At 56.5% G+C, this 19764-nt stretch overlaps 1 protein-coding gene across 1 annotated transcript; it reads left to right on the top strand.

Moving 5' to 3' along the window:
• Nucleotides 1–3405: 3405 nt before the first annotated feature.
• Nucleotides 3406–18884, top strand: SNX32 (sorting nexin 32). The gene is made up of 13 exons (XM_077821140.1): nt 3406–3533; nt 3692–3796; nt 4064–4174; nt 11809–11930; nt 12187–12310; nt 12888–12992; nt 14746–14851; nt 15260–15335; nt 16121–16160; nt 16573–16659; nt 16775–16934; nt 17069–17154; nt 17802–18884. Exons 1-13 carry the CDS (start codon nt 3492–3494, stop codon nt 17853–17855), a joined length of 1218 nt encoding a protein of 405 aa, XP_077677266.1. The 5' UTR covers nt 3406–3491; the 3' UTR covers nt 17856–18884.
• Nucleotides 18885–19764: the final 880 nt, after the last annotated feature.

The raw sequence follows: 19764 nt of genomic DNA, 5'->3' as shown, positions 1-19764 counted from the left end.
GGAGGAGGGAGAGGGACACAGTGAATCTCACAAGCAGCTTCTTCTCCTGCCCCCCATCACTGCATGTGAAATTCACTTGGGTCTGATGATTGGTTTGGGATGAATCTGAAGTAGGGGGATGTAATTAGGGCAGGGAAAGGAGTCGTTCCCCCCCCCCCCCCCATGAAAGGACTGTCTCTGCGCATGTCTATCCTGGGCTTAACTGTATCTGCCACTGGAAGATGGTCCTGTGGTTTCACCCATCAGAATCCCCCACACACGCCCGGCTGCCTCGATTTCACCCCCGGGATGGGGGTGGGAAATCTGTGAGATATGGGGCTTTTAAGCACTCTTTTTAAAAATGAATGTCCCGGGCTCTGTACGTTCTCATTCCTTTATGCCATTTGCGCGTTCCCCCTCCAAGTGGGACTGGGAGCCAGGACTCTTGGGAAGGGAGTGGGATCTAATAATTAGAGCAGGGAAGTGCTGGGAGCCAGGACTCCTGGGTTCTTTTTCCCCCTCTCCCTCCCTCCCAGTCCTTCCCTCCCTGGATATTTAGCAGATTATATCTCCATTCTTTTATTGTTGCTAAACCCCAGGGCTCCATCACCCTACCCCGGTGCAGCGTAATCCTAAGGAGCAGGAATTCCCACAGCTCCTTTTCACCCCGGTCTGTCCTGTTGGGAATGGGTTGTTTCCATGAACAGGGTGGGTCCTGGCACCCCTTCAGGGCAGGGGGGCTTTAAGCTATCTTGGGGTGGGGAAAAGAGGGATGCGGGGTTAAATGCTGCGTGGCTTGCGGCCACCTTGAGAGCTGGGACGCTGCGACTTTTAACGCATTTGTTTGATTTTTTTGTATTGACTCAATAAAGTTCTGATTTCACTAGAATCTGTCCGTGTTTAGGATGAAATTTACAATGGGCTGGTTCTTATTGGAGAAGGGCAACAGAGCCGGCCAGGACTCCTGGGTTCTATCCCCAGCTTTGGTAATGATTCAGTGTGGTAGGGGAGAGCTCTGTCAGGTTGTTTGGAATGAGCTGTGGGCTCCTTGGCAGCTGCAGGGACTGGTCCAGCATCCCTGCTCCCAAACATCAGCCTCATTGGCCTGGGCTACATCCCCCAACCCCTTCCCTCCCCCCGCTTTGGCCTGGGCTATGGCAGACTTCCCACTCTCCAGCCAGGTGAGATCCCACCCCACTCCCCATTGACATAGGCTGGTAGTTTGTCCCCCTACCCCTGCAGACTGCGCCCCTACACACTGAGATTACTCCCATCCCCTGCACCCTGGGCTGAAGTCCCCTCTGTACCTCCCCAGATGTGGAAGGCTTAGGGATACCTAGTGCCCATGTCTGCAACCCCACCCTAATCTTGGGTGCCTCCCCTGCTCCCTCTGGAGAGAAGTCATCAAGGAACTAGCTTCTAACCCCCTTCCATCTAACTGTCCCCCCTCCACTGCAGCTCCAGTCTCTTCCCAATCCCCTGGTGCAAGTGCATCCTCCTCCACAGCACCTGCCTCCCTGTCCCCCTGCTGGGCTGGTGCCCCATCGTCTCTCTCCAAGGGGGAGCAGGGAGGTAGCTGCATCCCTGGAGGTGTGTGTGCAGGGAGTCTCGCTCCCTGTTCTAAGTGCCTTGGAAAAAGCTCCTTTCACAAGCAAATTCCTGTTCTTCCCTGGGAGGATCAGCCCCTAGAGGGAGAGACAGTTCACCTTATCACTATGCACACTACTATGTAGGAACTGGTGCTAGAATCGGGAGTGTCAGGATTCCTGGGTTCTCTCCCTGGCTCCTCCCCCTGGCTCTGGGGGGCGAGAGGACAGGCTAGAGAGAGCCCAGCCAAATGTAGTCTTCAAATCAAGGCTGGAGACCTTTCCAGAAGAGCCAATCACAGGCTCCTGGGCTCAGTAGAGGGCTGCCCTGGGCTATGAGAGACAGGAGCTCAGACTGAATAGGCTAATGTTCCCTTTGTCGTAGCTGTCTGCAGGGCTGTAGCCCTCCTGGTCCCAGTATATTAGAGAGACAAGGGGATGGTCCCATTGCAGATATTACCTCACTCCCTTACGTTTCTTTGCACCAGTGACTGGCCTGATCCTGGTGCTCAGCAATGGGATGTCTGTGCTGGCTGACGCTAGGTCAGAAAAGGCACTGGCAAAATGAACAGATGTCAGGAGAGGAACCATGGGAGTTTTCATTTGACTCCCGGAGTTTCTGGGGGGCATCTCATAATGCATGGATGCATAAACGGGAATCTCAAGTAGGAGAAGGGAGGTTCTGTTACCTCTCTATTCGGCACTGGTGCTGCCGCTGCTAGAATCCTGTGTCCAGTTCTGGTGCCCACAGTTCCAGAAGGATGTTGCTAAACTGGAGAGGGGGCCAAGAGCAAAGTGGTGGAATGTTACACCATGGGCTCCCTGCCTTGAATGCTGTGTGGTGAATTCGAACTGATTCAGAGCTGTATGGCTGCAAGGAGAAGGACTGTAGCAAAGGGGTGTGGACGCACTTCAATTCACTGCGATTACATTGTGGCGTTTTGAGTGAGCAAACCACACTGCTGTAACATCACCATGAAGACATGGCCTTAGGATGTGCCCTCTTGTTGGGTCCTAGGCAGGGAGCAAACCTGGGAATTTCCTGATTTGAAAGGATGACGTTCTGCCCATCGAGGTACAGGACAATGAATGGGAGTGCAGAGGCAGCAGCCGGTATGAGCTCTTGCCACCAGAGAACACTCCACGCAGTGTTAGCAGGGAGTACACAAGCACATAGTTTGGGCCATTCCCTCTGAAAGGCAAAGTGACTGAGACCTGGGCCTGTGGGTGGGTTATGCCCAGCTCTGCCTGGGGTGTCCTTACTTGTGCAATGATTGCACGATTGTTGCATCACTAAGGCTGGGGTGTGAGGCCTTGTTCTTTGGACTGTGAAGGTAACAGCTCTGTGAAGGTAACCTGATCACAGCTGTAGGACCTTGGGTGGTATCCATGTGCTGAGGCGCTGAGACCCCACAGAACTCATTGCTGATGTAGGTCTGGAGCAATGGGGCAAGCAATGCAGCCATTTCTCCATCCACTGCCTCAGCCAGAGCAAGGGGTGGGTGCTGGAGCCCATCCACCTAGCCCCCACTGCCACATCCCCCTGTAGCCTCCAGGGCCCCCAATCTCTCTCCTCCATCTCCTCAGCTGCCAGGGGTCACCCCCTCCCCAGCTGGGACCAGCCCCCCAGAGAGAGGGAGCCCACGCACACTTATCTCCCCTACGCCACCTTAAGAAGGTATGACCGCCCCCCACTGCCCCCGCCTGGGGAGTGACGAGTGGGAATCCCAGCGAATGGGAGCGAGGACTCCGTGCCTGGTGCCCAATGGGGAGGAGGGGTGTGGAATAGCTCTCACAACCGATTTAAAGAGACAACACCCTCCGCCCGCGCGGCCCCCCCCCCGCCCCACATTCCTAGTCAGCTGATGAGGCCTGGGCCTGGGTTCATCTACAGGGCATCCTGGGCCGCTCTCTTCCTGGGGGCGCATGGAGGAGCCGCTGGAGATGCCGCCTGGGGAGGAGAGCAAGGTGAGCCTGGGACCACGGCGGGGTCCTGCATTCGCCACCCGGGAGGGGCAGTACCCTGCATCCTGCTGTCCCCCGCGCCCGGTGCCCCGGGTCGGGCATCGCCCTGCATCCCCCCCCCCGTTGGGTGCTCCCATATCTGACCCTCTTCTCTTCCCCAGCCTTGCTCACCCTCGGAGGAGCTCGCCACTGACCCCTCCTTGCAGGTTGAGATCTCAGACGCAGTCAGCGAACGGGACAAGGTGAAATTCACTGTCCAGACCAAGGTGAGGGGGAGTATGGGGTGAGGGGATTGGAGAGACAGGGTGGAAGGGGTCCCTTATGGGGGGTCTCCCACCATCGGGCTCTGATGTTTGGGGGGTTTCTGGGGAATGTCTCTAGTGAGGTTTGAGGGTCCTTGCCTTGGGTGTCTCCATTTGGGGTGGTCTCTGGGGGATCCCTGGTTTGGGGAGGTCTCTGGCAGGTCCACATATTGAAGGGGATTCTGGGAGTCCGAGGTTTGGAGTGTCTCATCCCCTGCCCCCCTGTTGCAGAGCTCCCTGCCCGACTTCAACCGCCCAGCGCTCTCTGTGGTCCGGCAGCATGAGGACTTTGTTTGGCTGCACGACACCTTCTCTGAAAATGATGAATACGCTGGCATAATTGTGAGTGGAGGGGATGAAGGGGACCAGGGGGACAAGGTAAAGGGTGAGAGGGGATATGGGAATCATGGTAAGGAGGACATCTGGGAGGGCATGGGGCAGGGTGTCATAAGGGGGAACATCATGTCAAGTGCTGGTGTCTACAACTCAAGAAGGCTATTGCTAAATTGGGTTCAGAGAAGAGTCACAAGAACGGTTAAAGGACTGGAAAACAGGCTGTGACAGTGAGGGATTCCCAAGAGCTCAATCTGCTCAGTTTAATCAAGAGAGGGTTAAGGGATGACTTGCTCCTAGTCTGCAAATAAAGGTCTAACAAGATCCAGGGGCTGGAAGTTGAAGCCAGACAACTTCAGACTGGAAATAGGATGCAAATGTGTACCAGTGTGGGGAATGAACCAATGGAGCAATTTACTAAGAGCTGTGGTGGATTCTCCATCGCTCAACATTTTTCAGTCAAGACTGGGTGTTTTTCTAATCTGCTCTAATTCACAACAGCAGCAGATTCACATGGCTGTGATGTACCTGTGTACACATAGAATGAACTTCCATCCTGAATAGTCCCTTGCAAGTCTTCTTCTTTTGGCAAGAGTCAGCATGGGAGGATTTAGGCTTCTTAAATCCTTCAGAATTGCATCTTCCAACCTCATTTGTGATTGGTCTCGTGCTCTACTTTCTTTGACCTCAGGTCTATAAAGCTTCTGTAAAAGCACACCTTCTTCTCTGTGCTGGACATGGTGACCACACCTTTGCAGTCTTCTCAGCGGATGTGAGACTGCAACTTGCCGGGGTCATCTAAGAATCTCTTTGTTTGTGACAAAATCAAACCAGTGGATGTTTTGACACTGAAAACTGTTTGGTTTCCTCTCCTCAGCTGTTTTTCATGGCCATGTTCCTGCTCCATACGACAGAGTTGCCATCACTACCACATTGAACTCATGTATCGTAGTTGTCACATGGACATCCTGCCACCCAGAGGCATAGGTGCTGGAACTCGGAGTGCTAGGGGTGCTGCCACACCCCCTGTCTTGAAGTGGTTTCCATTCTATACATGGTTTACAGTTTAGTTCAATGGCTCTCAGCACCCCCACTATACAGATTGTTCCAGCACCCCTGCTCAGATGCCTTTGAAGACACTGAAGTGCCATGGATGCAAGACCAATCCAACATGTGACTTCTTCTGATATAGAGCCTCTTATTGTCAAGTGATTACCCAGATAGATAAACCTATTCTCCCATTCAATGTCATTGCTGTCCACATACATCATTTGCAGGTCATTTGTTTCTGTTTTGTAGGAGGCTTGCATAGCTTTGGTTTGATCACCATTGACCCCAAGTCCCAGAGATTCCGCTGCTTTTCACAGCTCTCCCAACGTTAGCTGTAGTTGGCCAGTAATCTCTCCAAGTAAGGCAATAATAGCATGCTAAAGATCTTCTAAAGATGAATCTCTCAATTTCACATCTCCTACTTTGGCCACCTGTCCTCCAGTGTCCGTGCCTTGTCATGACGGGGCAGCTTGCGTGCTCTAATGATCCCCAGAGTCTGTGTCGGCGGGGGCTTTTTGCTCCTGGTAGGTTCAACCATGCCAGATTGGTCTGTGGAGGACTTGAGAGCCAGACAAAACAGACACCCTGGTCCTCCAGGTTGGGGGTTAGGCACAGGGCTAACAACCCTGTCCTGTAAAAAACAAAATATGTTAAGGAAACAGCGATGGAGAAATCGACCATTACTGTGTGTGATGGCCTTCAGGAGTCAATGACCCGTATGACTGCCAGTGGCAAAAGCCGAAAGGAAGCCACTGGCATGAAGACTTCTGTGCTCAACATCAAGACAAAAACCAAACTTGGTTTTTGGAACGTACGGACAATGTACAAGGCAGGGAAGCTAGCTCAGGTCATAACAGAGTTGAGACGCTACAGCTTACACATCCAGGGTGTCAGCAAGAGCAGATGGATGGGATCAGGAAGATTAACAACAGCCTCGGGAAAAACTTTGCTGTTTTCTGGATGGGATGATGAACAACACCATGAGAGTGTTGCCATCCTTTTGAAGAAGGGAGTGGAGCATTCCCTGCTTGAATGGAAATCCATCAGCAGCAGACTTATGAGAGCCAGACCGAAACGGAAACATAATAATGTCCCCCTGCTTCAGTATTATGCTCCGACAAATGACAGTGATGAAGAAGTAAAAGACAAATTCTATCCTACACTACAGGCAGAGTTAGAGAGAATACCGCGCCACGACCTAACTATCATCATGGGAGACCTGAATGCCAAGGCCGGTAAGGACAACACAAACAATGACAGAGCAATGGGAAGACATGGGTGTGGCGCCATGAATGAAAATGGAGAGAGGCTTGTTGATTTCTGTAATATGAATGACCTAGTCATAGGTGGAACCCTATTTGAACATGGTGAAATTCACAGGCTGATATGGTGTCAGAGATAAGAACCAGATTGACCATATCATGATCAGTGGTAAATGGCGACTCTCACTGACAGATGTGAAAGTGAGAAGGGGTACAGATGTTGGCAGCGACCACCACCTTGTGACAGCTTCCGTCAAGCTAAAACTGAGCAGTGTGGGCCCACCAAACAAGGGACATAGACGTTATGATATTGACAAGCTAAAGTCCCCTGACATACAGAAAGCCTTCGTTCTGCAGTTAAAGAACAGGTTTCAAGCACTTGCAGACCTTGATGAAAAGGAGGGGAATGCAGATGAGGAGATCAAAAAGAAGTGGGACAAGGTAACAGCAATTTATAAACAGAGCAGTGAAGCCTGTCTAGGCTACAGGCAGAAGAGAAGGAAGGAGTGGATTACACCCAGCACATGGAATGCCATAGAAACCAAACGAGCCCTGAAGAAAAAAGTTTTAGACACAAAATCCCAGAAGCTAAAGGACAAATACCGCAAGCAGTATAGCAAGGCACACCAGGAGGTCAAACACCTTGTGAGAGCGGACAAACGGCATTATGTTCATAATCGGGCAACACAAGCAGAGGATGCAGCTGCTCATGGTGAACAAGGAACCGTCTACAAAATGACGCGGCTTATCAGTGGTAAACGGCAGACACCAACAAACACTCTCACCAGGAACAAACAAGGCCACCTACTAACAACCGAAAAAGAACAAGAAATGCACAGGACAGAGCATTTCAAAGAATTGCCGAACAGGGAGCCACCTAAAGAGGAAGCAAACATCCAGGAGGCAGAAGAAGATCTTGATATCAACACAGACGCCCCAACTAAGGAAGAGATCATTCAAGCCATCAAATCCTTTAAAAATGGGAAAGCTCCTGGCAAGGATAACTTGAATGCAGAATTGTTCAAGATAAATCCTAAATTAGCAGCATCTATCCTGGCCCCTCTATTTACATCAGACTGGGAAAGAAAAAAGGACTAGAGGAGTGGACCCATAGGGTTATAGTGAAGGTATCAAAAAAGGAAAACTCAGTGATTGTAATAACTGGCGTGGTATCACACTTTTATCTGTGCCAAGCAAAGTATTGTGTAAGATCATAGTCCAGCATATATCAGAGGCAGTTGATTGTGTTCTCAGAAAAAAGCAAGCTGGTTTTCAGAAAGGGCGTGGATACACAGACCAGATCTTCACTCTACGAAACATAATAGAACAGTGCTTAGAATGGCAACAGCCGTTCTACATACATTGCATAGAGTTTGAGAAGGCTTTTGATAGCCTTCACAGGACCAGCCTCGGGCGCATTCTGCGGGCATGTGGAATTCCCTTCCGTATAATCAACATCATCAAAAGCTTCTATTTCAACTTTACATGCAGTGTTGATCACAGTGAGCTCAGTTTTGAAGTCAAAAGAGGAGTATGCCAGGGGTGTGTTATGTCTGCAATCCTCTTCAAAGTTGCCATCGACTGGGTAATGCAGTGTATAACAGAAGACATGCCAAGAGGCATTAAATGGACACTCTTCTGATCCCTTGAAGACCTGGATTTCGCAGATGATGTCACTCTCCTATCACATACCCAACGCCATAAACAAGAAAAAAACAACTCAACTCAACGCATTCAGCCAGCAAATTGGACTGAAAATCAACTGTAATAAGACAAAAATAACAAGGAGTCCTTGTGGCACCTTAGAGACTAACAAATGTATTTGGGCATAAGCTTTCAGGGGCTGTGTGTTATCCAGGAGGATTGGATGATCACAGTGGGCCCTCCTGATCAGTGAATCTATGAATTGTAAAGGCGTGGGGCATAGGTGGAGACACAGGATCACTGTAATGGGAGCGGGGGGCTGGGGTGGAGAAGGAAGAGTGTTTCTAGAGGGGGATCCTTTAGCCATTGACATCCTGCCCCTAATGGACCCCCCAAGGGCCCTGACCTCCCAGCCCTGCCCTAGCCTTATTGGGATCCAGGAAGTGGACAGACGAAAGCTCGCCCACTGCTAAAGGATCACCCCCCCCCCCCAGCTTAAGGGGGAGGTCCACAGGACCTGGAAAACCAATTAGTTACAGGGGACAACTAATGAACAACAGGGACAGGAGTGCGGTCAAAGGGTCAAACAAAGGGAACCTGATGGGGACACCGAGCAGAGACCCCCGGACAGCGCCCACTGCTCCTCGAAGGCATCAAGGGAGTCAGTGGACGCCGCCCAGAGGAACTCTGCCCGGAGGCGTGAACGGACCGAGGATCGGAAATAGGCCCCACAGTCACAGGAGACTCCATCGGCCAACCTCCTCACCCTGGTTTTATAGATGGCCACTTTAGCCAGGGCCAGGAGGAGGTTGACCAGGAGGTCCTGCAACTTAGTGGGGCCACGGACAGGGAGTGCATAGATAAGGAGGTGAGGGGAAAAGTGCAACCAAAGTTTTAACAAAATATTCATGAGGAGCCAGAATAGGGGTCTGCAACCTGGCGCACTCCAGGTAGACATGCGCCAGGGTTTCCCTCACGCTGCAAAAGGGGCAGGTGTCCGGGATTGGGGTGAACCGCGCCAAGTACACGCCCGTGCTCACGGCCCCATGAAGGAGCCGCCAACTGATATCCCCGGCGGGCCTCGGGACTAAGGTGGAATAGAAGCTGGCCCACCAGGGCTCCTCACCCTCCAGAAGTGGCAGGAGGTCCCGCCACTTTGAGTCAGGGCGGGACGCGGGGGTGAGGACGTGAAGGGTGTGGAGCACGAGTGTGTAGAGTTGTTTCTTGGGCGCGGTCTGGAACCGGACCGGCTGCAGCTTGTGTAGCCAGCTCACGGTGAAGGGGCGTGGGGGTCGGATGGGTCAACGGGGCAGGGGCCTGATGAAAAGGTCTGGAGGGCCTGGGGTGGAGGGTGGGCGGGGCGTGCCCTCTCGCAGGACCCGGTCGAGGTAAACCCGAGCAGCGGGCAGCAAAGCGGCCCTCACCTCCTGAAGTACGCGCAGGGGAGTACGAGGTCTGGAGAGCCCCATGCCCTGAGCGAGCGTCAGGGGATCCAGCCAGTCTCCCCGGTCATAGTCCAGGAGGTCTCCGACTCTGGTAACTTCTGCCAGGACCAACCTCTGGCACACCGAGGGGGACTCCGCCACCTGCACACGGAGCTGGGGGTTGTGTAGCAGGGGCTCCGCGAGGAGATCTTCCCCCACGGAGGCCGCCACGGACCTGGTCGCTGTGAACAGTTTCCAGGTCCTGGTAGAAGACCGGCAGCCCGGAGAGGTCTTGCGGAAGACCCCTCGGGTGGAGATAAAGGAGCTGCCGGTCATATCAGAGCCCTCGGAAGTGGCGCAGGGAGGCGTGCGCCAGTACGCTCCACGCCGGACTACCTGCACCATAAAGGAGCCTCTGCAGGGCCTGGAGGCGGAAGACACGGACCTGAGTGCGGAGACATTTCAGGCCCTGCCCTCCCTCCTCCAGGGGCAGATGGAGAACCCCTGCAGAGACCCAGTGCAGTCCTGACCAGAAGAACTCCAGAATCAACGTCCAGAGGTTGGCCAGGAAATCCGGGGCTGGGACCAGGGTGTTGAGCCGGTACCAGAGCATGGACAGGACTAGTTGATTGAGCACCAGTGCCTGCCCTCAAAAGGACAGACACCAGAGCAGTCCTGTCCATCTCCGGAGCCGCTCTACCACCCTGTCCTCTAAACCCTGCCAGTTCTCCGGCGGAGACGGATGCGTGGCAGAAAGGTAAACGCTGAGATAGAGCAGCGGACCCGCTCTCCACCAGATGGCTTGAAGCGCGGGTGGGAGGGAGCTCGCCTGCCGCCAGTCCCCTACCACCAAGCCAGAGCTCTTGACCCAGTTGACCCGGGCGGAGGAGGCTGCCGAGTAGACGGCCTGGCAAGCCTCCACCCACGCCAAGTCGCCCGGGTCCTGCACCACGAGGAGCACATCGTCGGCGTATGCCGACAGGACCAGCCGCAGTTCCGGGTCCCGTAGCACCAACCCTGTCAACCTCCTGTGGAGGAGACAGAGGAAGGGCTTGATCATCAGAGCATACAGCTGGCCCGAGAGGGGGCACCCCTGCTGTACTCCTCGCCCGAAGCTGACTCTGCGGAGGCGTACAGCACCTGGAGAAAACCCACAAACTGGGGTCCAAAGCCAAACGCTCTCAGAGTGCTCAGGAGATACCCGTGATCCACCCTGTCGAATGCCTTCTCCTGATCCAGGGGCAGGAGGGCGAACGACAGACCGTCCCTACACCCGAGTTCCAAGAGGTCCCGGACCAGCTACAGGTTGTCGAAGATGGTGCAGCCCGGGACGGTGTAGGTCTGGTCTGGGTGGATCACGTCCGCTAGCATGGACCCTAGCCACAGCAAGATGGCTTTCGCTATGACCTTGTAGTCTGTGCTGAGGAGCGAGACGGGACGCCAATTTTGTAAATTGCAGAGGTCCCCCTTCTTTGCTAATAAGGCGAGCATGGCTCGCCTGCACAAAAGAGGGAGGGCCCTGCTCTGCAAAGACTCGGCCCAGACGGTGACTAGGTCTGGGCCAAGGATGTCCCAGAACACGCGGTAGAACTCCACGGTCAGCCCGTCCATACCCGGTGATTTATTGGTGGGCATGCGGCGGAGGGTTTCCAAGAACTCGGCCAGAGTGAGAGGCAGCTCAAGCCAGTCTCGGTCGCCCACGCTGACCTTGCCCTGCCCTAGCCCTAGGCATCATCCCCCAACAGGACATCTGGACGGAGGGATAGCTCAGTGGTTTGAGCATTGGCCTGCTAAACCCAGGGTTGTGAGTTCAATCCTTGAGGGGGCCATTTAGGGATTTGGGGCAAAAATTGGGGATTGGTCCTGCTTTGAGCAGGAGGTTGGACTAGATAACCTCCTGAGGTCCCTTCCAACCCTGATATTCTATGATTCTATAATCTGAGCCCTTTTCCCCTGCCCCATAGCAACTGGCCATGAATCCTTTCTCAGCCCCTCCAGCTCCACCTCCCAGCCTCCTTTGTTCCAACCATTAGCCCCCCCACCCCGCTTCACTCCCCTCCCCCAACTGTGAGGCCCCCTCATCTCTGCCCTTTCACCCCCATGCCTCAACCATGAGCCCCCATCAGCTCCACCCTCACCCCCGGCCTGCCCCACAGCTAGTATCACGGGCCCATGGGCCTGAGGTCACAGAGGTTTGGGAGGCTGGAGGAGGGGTTCAGAGCTAATATTTCTCCTGGTTCTTCCCCCACCACCCCTTGCCCAGATCCCCCCTGCGCCCCCCAGGCCTGACTTCGAGGCATCACGGGAGAAGCTGCAGCGCCTCGGGGAGGGGAACAGCACCCTGACGCGGGAGGAGTTCGCCAAGATGAAGCAGGAGCTGGAGGGGTGAGTGACACCAGGGGAGGGCAGGGGCTGACCTCAATGCCCCAGTGTAGCACTAGGGGGCACTGTGCTGTGGGGTCAATAAGGGGTCAGTGGGGGCGCTGTGCCATGGGGGCAGTACAGGCGATCAGCGAGAGATGATACATAGGGGTTAATAGGGGGCACTGTGGGAGGGCTCCGGGGGCAGTGTGGGGGGGTGTCCAGGGGGTCAGTACTGGGACACTGTCCCTGCAGATGCTCACCTGCCTGTCTCCCCCAGCGAGTACCTGGCCATCTTTAAAAAGACGGTGGCAATGCACGAGGTGTTCCTGCAGCGTCTGGCAGCCCATCCCGTCCTACGCCGGGACCACAACTTCTACGTCTTCCTGGAATATGACCAAGACGTGAGACCCCAAGTACCCCTCCCAAGAGCCTCCCACCCCTGGCTGAGTTCCCAACTCCCACACCGACCCGAGGCTCCCTCTGATCCTGCTGGCCTCCTGCAACATCTTGAGCCTGCCTCTGACCCCCCAGCTCTCCTCTTCCCTGCTGAACCTCCCACCTCCTCCCCACTGAGCTACCCCCCGCCACCAGCTTTCTCCACTGCTGAGCCACAACCCCCCTCTCCCTGCGGAGCTACTTGTCTGCCTAGCACAAGGTACCCAATTTGAGGCCATTCCCATCTCCACCGCCTCCCGCCAACAAGGGGGACCACGTGGGAGACTGCCCCCCACAATGTGAGGAGCACAGGGCCTGGAAGGAGCCAGGGAGGTGAGGGGGGCACCTCCTTCTCCCCCCACTGCCCTGCCCCACTCTCTCCTCCAACCCTGGCCTACACACATCCCTCCCCCTAGCTCCTATGATCTCTGGCTCTGGGCAGCCCCTGTGGTGGGCTGGGGGGGATGTGAGGTGCAGGGGGTCCTGGGGGGCCCTCTCCCACCTCCCCCCCACACACACACCTGGCACTCTCTCTCCTTGCAGCTCAGTGTACGTGGCAAGAACCGCAAGGAGCTGCTGGGCGGTTTCTTCCGGAACATCGTCAAGTCAGCTGACGAGGCTCTCATCACCGGGGTGTCGGGGCTGAAGGTGAGCCAGGACCCACTGCATGCGGTGGGGGGTGGGGGGGAGCAGGGACAGAGTGTGTGCCTCCATCAGATCCCATCTCCCCAGAAATCCATGGGCCCTGCACAGATCCCCCAGTGACATTTTTGGGGTTCAAACTAGACCAATACCTGTCCTGCAGCTCTGGGTGCCCTCAGTGCTCTGCCTCTGTGGCTCACGGCCCTGACTCCAACAGCCAGGCTACTGCCATGCAGGTCACACCCCGGCTTCCCCTCCTAGTGACCCCAACAGCCCCTCCTGACTTTCCCCCAAACGGTCCTGCACTGTCCAGCCCGCTCCTGCAACACTCACAGAAGGAAGGAAGTTCATTGTTCCTTCAGAGGGACAATCCAGGGCGGCTCACTGATTTCACTGGGGTTTGACAAGCGCTCTTATGGCAGTCCCAGCACCGAACTGGTGGAGTCAAATACGTTTAGTGAAGGCAAAGGCAGAGGTTTAAATGGCACCCGAAGGAGGAGTAAAGATAAATGGTTACACCTTTGCTTCTCAGGGTATGTCTACACTGGAGACTTCAGAGCGCAGCCATAGGAACGCTCCCGCAGCAGCGCTCTGAAGTGTGAGTGTGGTCGTGTGTGAGTGCTGGGGATTAGCTCCACAAGGGGGTTAGCTCCGAGAGCTGGGAGCGCGGCTTCCAGCACTCGGAGCCTGTCTACACTAGCGCTTTCAAGTGCTCAGACTTTCTGCACTCGGGGGGGTGATTTTTCACCCCCCGAGCCAGCCAAGTAGAGCGCTGTAAAATGTAAGTGTAGACACACATGCACTTCAGTGAGTTACAGCCCTTGCCTGAGCAGGGTCCTCACCTAAACTCAGTTCCCGGGGACTTCAACCCCTCGGCTGCAGGACCCAGTGGCCTGTGGTTTCAGCCGCTCTGGCCCCTTGAATCCTTCCTCGTTACACTTTTATAATACAGGAACACTGTATACAAGCAATTGATTGTTGCTTATCATTTGCGGTTCAGGTCCCTTGTCTGTATAGCTAAGAGGCCTCTCCCCCACCTGGTTCTGTTCACCTTTGTAGGCAGCGGTTCCTTCAGTGTCTCTGCCTGACGGGCTAGTCAGCTGCGCAGTTACACGTTCCTTTGCCTAGGGCAGACTGGGCTTATGCGCTGCTTGCCAAACCCATCTGAAGAACATCGTTCAAGTGCTTACTTACAACTCTTTGTACGCACCCGGGCCCTACGTCACCCTGGAATATTAATGAGCAGGGAGTTAGTTTTCCAGTGATATCTCATGATACCAATGTGTTAGGTGTATTGAGTGTGTCGGGCCTGACAGGAGTGGCTGACAGAGTAGCAAACCACCAATGGGGCTCTGTCACACACCCCCCCCTCACCCCGGCCAAGCCCCAGTGCGGAGAGTAACATGGCCTGCCCAAATCACGCCCCCCCCCCACACACTGGTGCAACTGCCCCCCTCCCCCACGGTATCAGAGAGAGTGGCATGGCATGCACATATCCGTCGTCCCCCCCCCCCCCCCCGCACTTGTGGAGAGTGGCACAGCCCGCACAGATTCCTCCCCCTGCAGCAGTGACCATGTTAGCACTTAGCCCAGCCCACGTAGATTCCCCACTCCCGCCCCATGTACAAGGACCACATGGCACCCCCCACCCCCCGGACGTGAGGTGCTGCATGGTGTGTGCCGATGCCCCTCCCCTGTTATGGGTGGGGCCGTGCGTGGGGCACCCCTCGGATCTCTGGCTCCCTGTCACCCCCTGCAGGAGGTGGACGAGTTCTTTGAGCACGAGCGGACGTTCCTGCTGGAGTACCACGCCCGGGTGCGCGACACCTGCCTCAAGGCCGACCGCGTCATGCGCTCCCACAAGAGTACGTGGGGAGGCAGGATTGTCTCTCTCCCGTCCCTCCCCTACAGCCCCCTCTGGTACCAGGATCATCCTCCTGCCCCACCCTGGCCCTTGGCACTGCCCCTTTCAGGAGTGTCTCCCCTGGGGAGGGGAGGTTCCTGGTGGTCAGGAGCACTTGTGGGTGGGGACCACCTGGGGTGCTTAGCACAAGGGATCCCCGGGAGAGTGGCAGCTGCCTAGGAGCTCTCCCCCATCTGGAGGCAGTGGGGGAGCCCTTAGGGGTCAGAGGGGCAGGGTGGTGGAGGCTCTGGGGAGGGGAACCCCACCGGGCTCCTGGAGGTGGGTGTGAGGTAGGGACTCCTGATTTGTGGAGGGAGTCTCTAAGATAATGGGGTACATCCCCTGCCCTGATGGCTGCCCCCCAATACAGGCCTGGCAGAGGACTATATCCCCATCTCGGTGGCACTGGGCAGCCTGGGCACACAGGAAGTCCGCCAGCTCCAGACGTGAGTATTGAGGTGCAGGAAAGGGGCTCCCTATGAGCCCCCAGAACTGCTTGTTGGGGGAGCTGTGTTGGGGAAACAGGCACTGGGACTGGGGCTTGAATATCCCCCACCAAGCTTGGGGGGGCTGGTATAAAGTGTGCCCCCCCCAGAATGCACTCTGCTCCCCCCTCCAATGACCCCAGTTGGACATCAGGGGCACTTCCGCTCCCAGCCTAGGGTGTCAATTGGGGATTAGATGCTGGGGGGAGAGTGGCGAGGTGGGATGCATTTTGGGGGTGGGGAAGGCAGCCCGGTGTGGTGGCGAGTGGGCCCTGTGGATAGTTGGGCACTGATGGGGGGGGGCACTTCCTGGTGTGGCGGTAGAGATCTGGGGGGAAGGAGGCACCTCAGACAGAGCTGGCGGTGCAGCCTTGTGTAGAGCTGGGGGATGGGGTGGTGTCTGGTGGGGGGCAGGGTGCAGGGGACACTGAGGGGAACGGGGTGGTGTCTGGTGGGGGGCAGGGTGCAGGGGACACTGAGGGGGACGGGGTGGTGTCTGGTGGGGGGCAGGGTGCAGGGGACACTGAGGGGGATGGGGTGCTGTCTGGTGGGGGGCAGGGTGCAGGGGACACTGAGGGGGATGGGGTGCTGTCTGGTGGGGGGGATGCAGTATCAGAGGGCCCTAATTTAGGGGAAGGGTGTGGGGGCACTTGGGGGATGGTGGTGTGGGGGACGGGGCGCAATGGGCAGGTTACTGGGGGGAAAGTACCAGGATGTCACTGATGAGTCTCCCTTTCGCTCCCCAGGAGCTTCCTGAAATTGGCTGAATTCTTTGAACGGCTGCGGGTGAGTGAGTGAGGGCTCCCTGCTCCCCCCAAGGGGCCTCTCCCCATCCCCTACTCTACTATGGGCCCCCTCTGCTCTGGGGCTTCTACCCCCCACCCCCCCCCCACACACACACTCTGCCACCATTCCTCATGCTCCAGACCCCCTCCAATCTCCTGGTGTCCCCCACCCGCCCCTGAACCCCACAACCAGGATCAGCCCCACCCCACAGACCCTACAGTGGGGAAGCAGGGCCTCCATGGCCCCCATCCTGCACCGCCACCCCCCACTTACTAGCACCCCCTATGGCTGGGTGTTGGGGACCTCTGAGGGGGTGACATTAGCTCAGAAGGATGGGGCGGAGAGGCTCAGGTGTAGTTGTGGGATTTACACCCCCCTCTTTTGACCCCCCGTTGTGTCCTCTTCTCCCCAGAAGTTGGAGGGCCGTGTGGCATCAGATGAGGATCTGAAACTGTCTGACCTGCTCAAGTACTGCATGAGAGACTCGCAGGCCGCCAAGGTACAGGCAGGCCAGGGCCGCGATGGGGCCCTTGATGTAGGGCTCCCTGGCCCAGCCCTGAGATGCAGCCCCCCCGGGGTGGGGCATGGAGGTTTATAACCGTCTGTGTCCCCAGGACCTGCTGTACCGGCGCCTGCGGGCCCTGGCTGACTACGAGCATGCCAGCAAGGCCCTGGACAGAGCCCGCATGAGGAACAAGGAGGTGAAGCCAGCTGAGGTCCATCAGCAGCTGTGCTGTCAGCGCTTTGAACAGCTCTCAGCCTCCGCCAAGCAAGGTGAATACAGGCGGGCTAGGAGCCAGGACTCCTGGGTTCTATCCCCGTCTCTGGGGGGGAGGGGGGGTAGAGCAGGGGGCTGGGATCCAGATCTCCTGGGTTCTCTCTCTCTCTCTCTCTCTCCCCCCGGGCAGAACTGACTGATTTCAAGTCACGTCGAATCTCCGCATTTCGCAAAAACCTGATCGAGCTGGCGGAGCTGGAGCTGAAACACGCCAAGGTATCGGGGACCCCCCGAAACCCTGCAACCCTGCCTGGGACCCACCCACCTCCCCCCTAGCCCTTGGGAGCCCCCTAGCCCAGCCTGAGCACGGAGCTGCAGGAACTACCACTCCCCCCCACCCCAGGAACTCCCCCACCCCTGGCTGGGAACCCCTGGGCATCCTTCCCCTCCCCCAACTACCTGCCTCCCCCCCCAAACCTGAACTGGGACCCCTCAGAAGCTCCCATCTCTTTCTTACTCTCCTCACCCAGTGCATGCTCTGCCTCCCCATCCCCCAAGTCCCTGGGGAGCCCTGTCCCCCCTGCCATGCTCTCTGCACCCTGGGGTGGGGGGCTGAAGGCATGTCCGAGCCCCCACCCGGTCACCTGCATGCCTCCCATCAGTGCAGATCCTGTCCTCAGTTGCCATATCCAGGTGTGGCCTGCAGGGGGCAGCAGAGACACATACTTGGGTCCTGCATACAGGTTCAGTCCCTGCAATGCTGCTCCCAGTTAGGCTGAGAGCCAGGACTCCTGGGTTCTGTCCCCAGCTGTGAGAAGGGTGTGGGGTGGGTCATTTAAGGTTTTCTTGGAGTCCCAGTTTCCCCAGAGCATCACACTGGGGAGTGGGGTTGTCCCCCCTCTAACCCCTTCCCTCTTTTCTAGGCCAGTAGCCTGCTGCTGCGGAACACCCTGATTGTGCTGAAGGGCGACGCCTGATGCTGCCCCCTAGCCCTGCACCTGTGGGAGGGGCTGCTTCACGCCTTGGTGCAGAGACCCTCCCCAGCGCTACTGCTGCTGCCTCATAATCCACATATCCCTGCCCCCCCCCCAACCCTGCTGGCATTCCAGCCTCCCCACCCTGCTCTGCCAACTCTGGGGGACCCATCTGACTATGGGGGCAATCCCCCACAGCACCCATTAACTCCCTCCCCCTGGCCTCCCAGACATGGCTGCAGCCCGGAGTTCCTTGAGGAGGGGAGTAGGGTGGGAGCCAGGACTCCTGGGGTCTATCCCCACTCTGGAAGGACAGTGAGCTAGAGCAAGGAGAGCTTGGAGCCAGGTCTTACTGTGTTTTAGATGAGCCCCTTCCCCTCTGTCCCTCACCCCCCACACTGCAGTACACTGGGGGGGGGGGGGGGGGAGATGTTAAGGTGCGTTCAAGTACATAAAAGACTGTTAAAAGGAGGAGGGAGAAACATTGTTCTTTTTAACCCAAGGATAAGGCAAGAAGCAATGGGCTTAAATTGTAGCAAGGAAGGCTTAGGTTGGATGTTAGGAAAAACTTCTTAACTGTCAGGGTGGTTAAACACTGGAATCAATTGCCTAGGGAGGTTGTGGAATCTCCATCATTGGGGATTTTTCAGAACAGGTTGGACAAACACCTGTCGGGGTGGTCTAGATACTACTGAGTCCTGCCTTGAGTGCAGGGGACTGGACTAGCTGACCTCCTAAGGTCTCTTCCAGGTCTATGATTTGGAGCTGTTCTAGCCATTTACAAGAATCCAGGCTAGATGCCATCTCTGAGCAACCAGATGAAGGGGGGAGGGGCAGAATGAGGGGAAGAAGGGGTGTGAGATTGGTCGGGGGAAGAAAGAGAGCATGAAACTGCAGTAGGAAGACAAGAAACCACAGCCTTGGGGCTATCATCATTCAATTCTGCCCATCCAAGGCAATATGTCCATCCACAGCTCTGTACACCCCAGCCCCAAACACCCCCAATAAAGACCCATTTTGTATCCAGCTCCACCCCATGCAGCCTCATTGTCAACCCCCCTATTTTCCAAGCCTGCCCAGGCTCAGCTAGGGCCCAGCCACCCACAGCATCAAGGCTCTTCCCCCAACCCTGCTTCCTCCACAGCTGCTGCTGGGACTCCCCTGCTTCCAACATTGCTCACCCTGACCCCCACCAGCCCTTTTTCCAGGGCCCCAGCTCCTGCATTGCTCGATCACAGCACCCTGAGCTGATCACTCATAGCAGAGAAGCTGGCCTAGGATCCCCAGCTGGGGTGAACTCCCAGGCAAGGCCTTGCTGTGGGGTGGGAGAGGCTTGGCCTCCCCCCAGCAGGGCCAACACAGCTGCCAGGAAGAGCTCCCCACTCCCCTCGCTCCCCTTGTGATGGGGGGGATACACCCTAGAGGGCAGGGAACCTGTCCAGGCCCCATCTCCTGCTAAGGCTGTACATGGCAGGATAAGCACTGACACAAAGAAAGGAGACCATCAAAACCCCACCCACCCCCACTCAGAGATAGAGCCCAGGGATCCTGGCTCCTGCCCCACCCCCAAACCCTCCTGCCCTCTCCCCTGTGGGAGAGAAAACTCTCTCTTGGCTTCCAAGCATCATTTAGAGCATGGGAAGGCTGTTAGCTAGGACTCCTGGGTTCTAGCTCCACCTCAGGGGCTGGTGGATTAGAGCAGATTAGCATTACCCAGTTACACCGATAGCTCCTGTGGGGGAAAGCTACCCTCCTTCCCCCTACACACACACTGAAGTTGTGGGTGGCTTCTGGAGGCAGCAAGAGATGGTGTGGGCAGCACCATTGCCCCCCTCATAGTCCCAACCCCCCCCAGCAGCTCTGCTGGCAGGGCCAAGGAGCAAAGGGGTGATCCCAGCTGGGAATTACACCC

Source organism: Eretmochelys imbricata, chromosome 7, assembly GCF_965152235.1.
Source record: "Eretmochelys imbricata isolate rEreImb1 chromosome 7, rEreImb1.hap1, whole genome shotgun sequence".
NCBI lineage: Eukaryota > Metazoa > Chordata > Testudines > Cheloniidae > Eretmochelys > Eretmochelys imbricata.
This window is presented reverse-complemented; position numbering and strand designations above follow the sequence as displayed.

Bases quoted from the DNA above. Each gene is read 5' to 3' on its own strand.
- SNX32 (XM_077821140.1), top strand. From the start codon at position 3,492: ATGGAGGAGCCGCTGGAGATGCCGCCTGGGGAGGAGAGCAAG. The intron at 3,797-4,063 runs GTGAGGGGGAGT...CCCCTGTTGCAG, and splicing joins AATTCACTGTCCAGACCAAG to AGCTCCCTGCCCGACTTCAA. The intron at 15,336-16,120 runs GTGAGTATTGAG...TTCGCTCCCCAG, and splicing joins GAAGTCCGCCAGCTCCAGAC to GAGCTTCCTGAAATTGGCTG.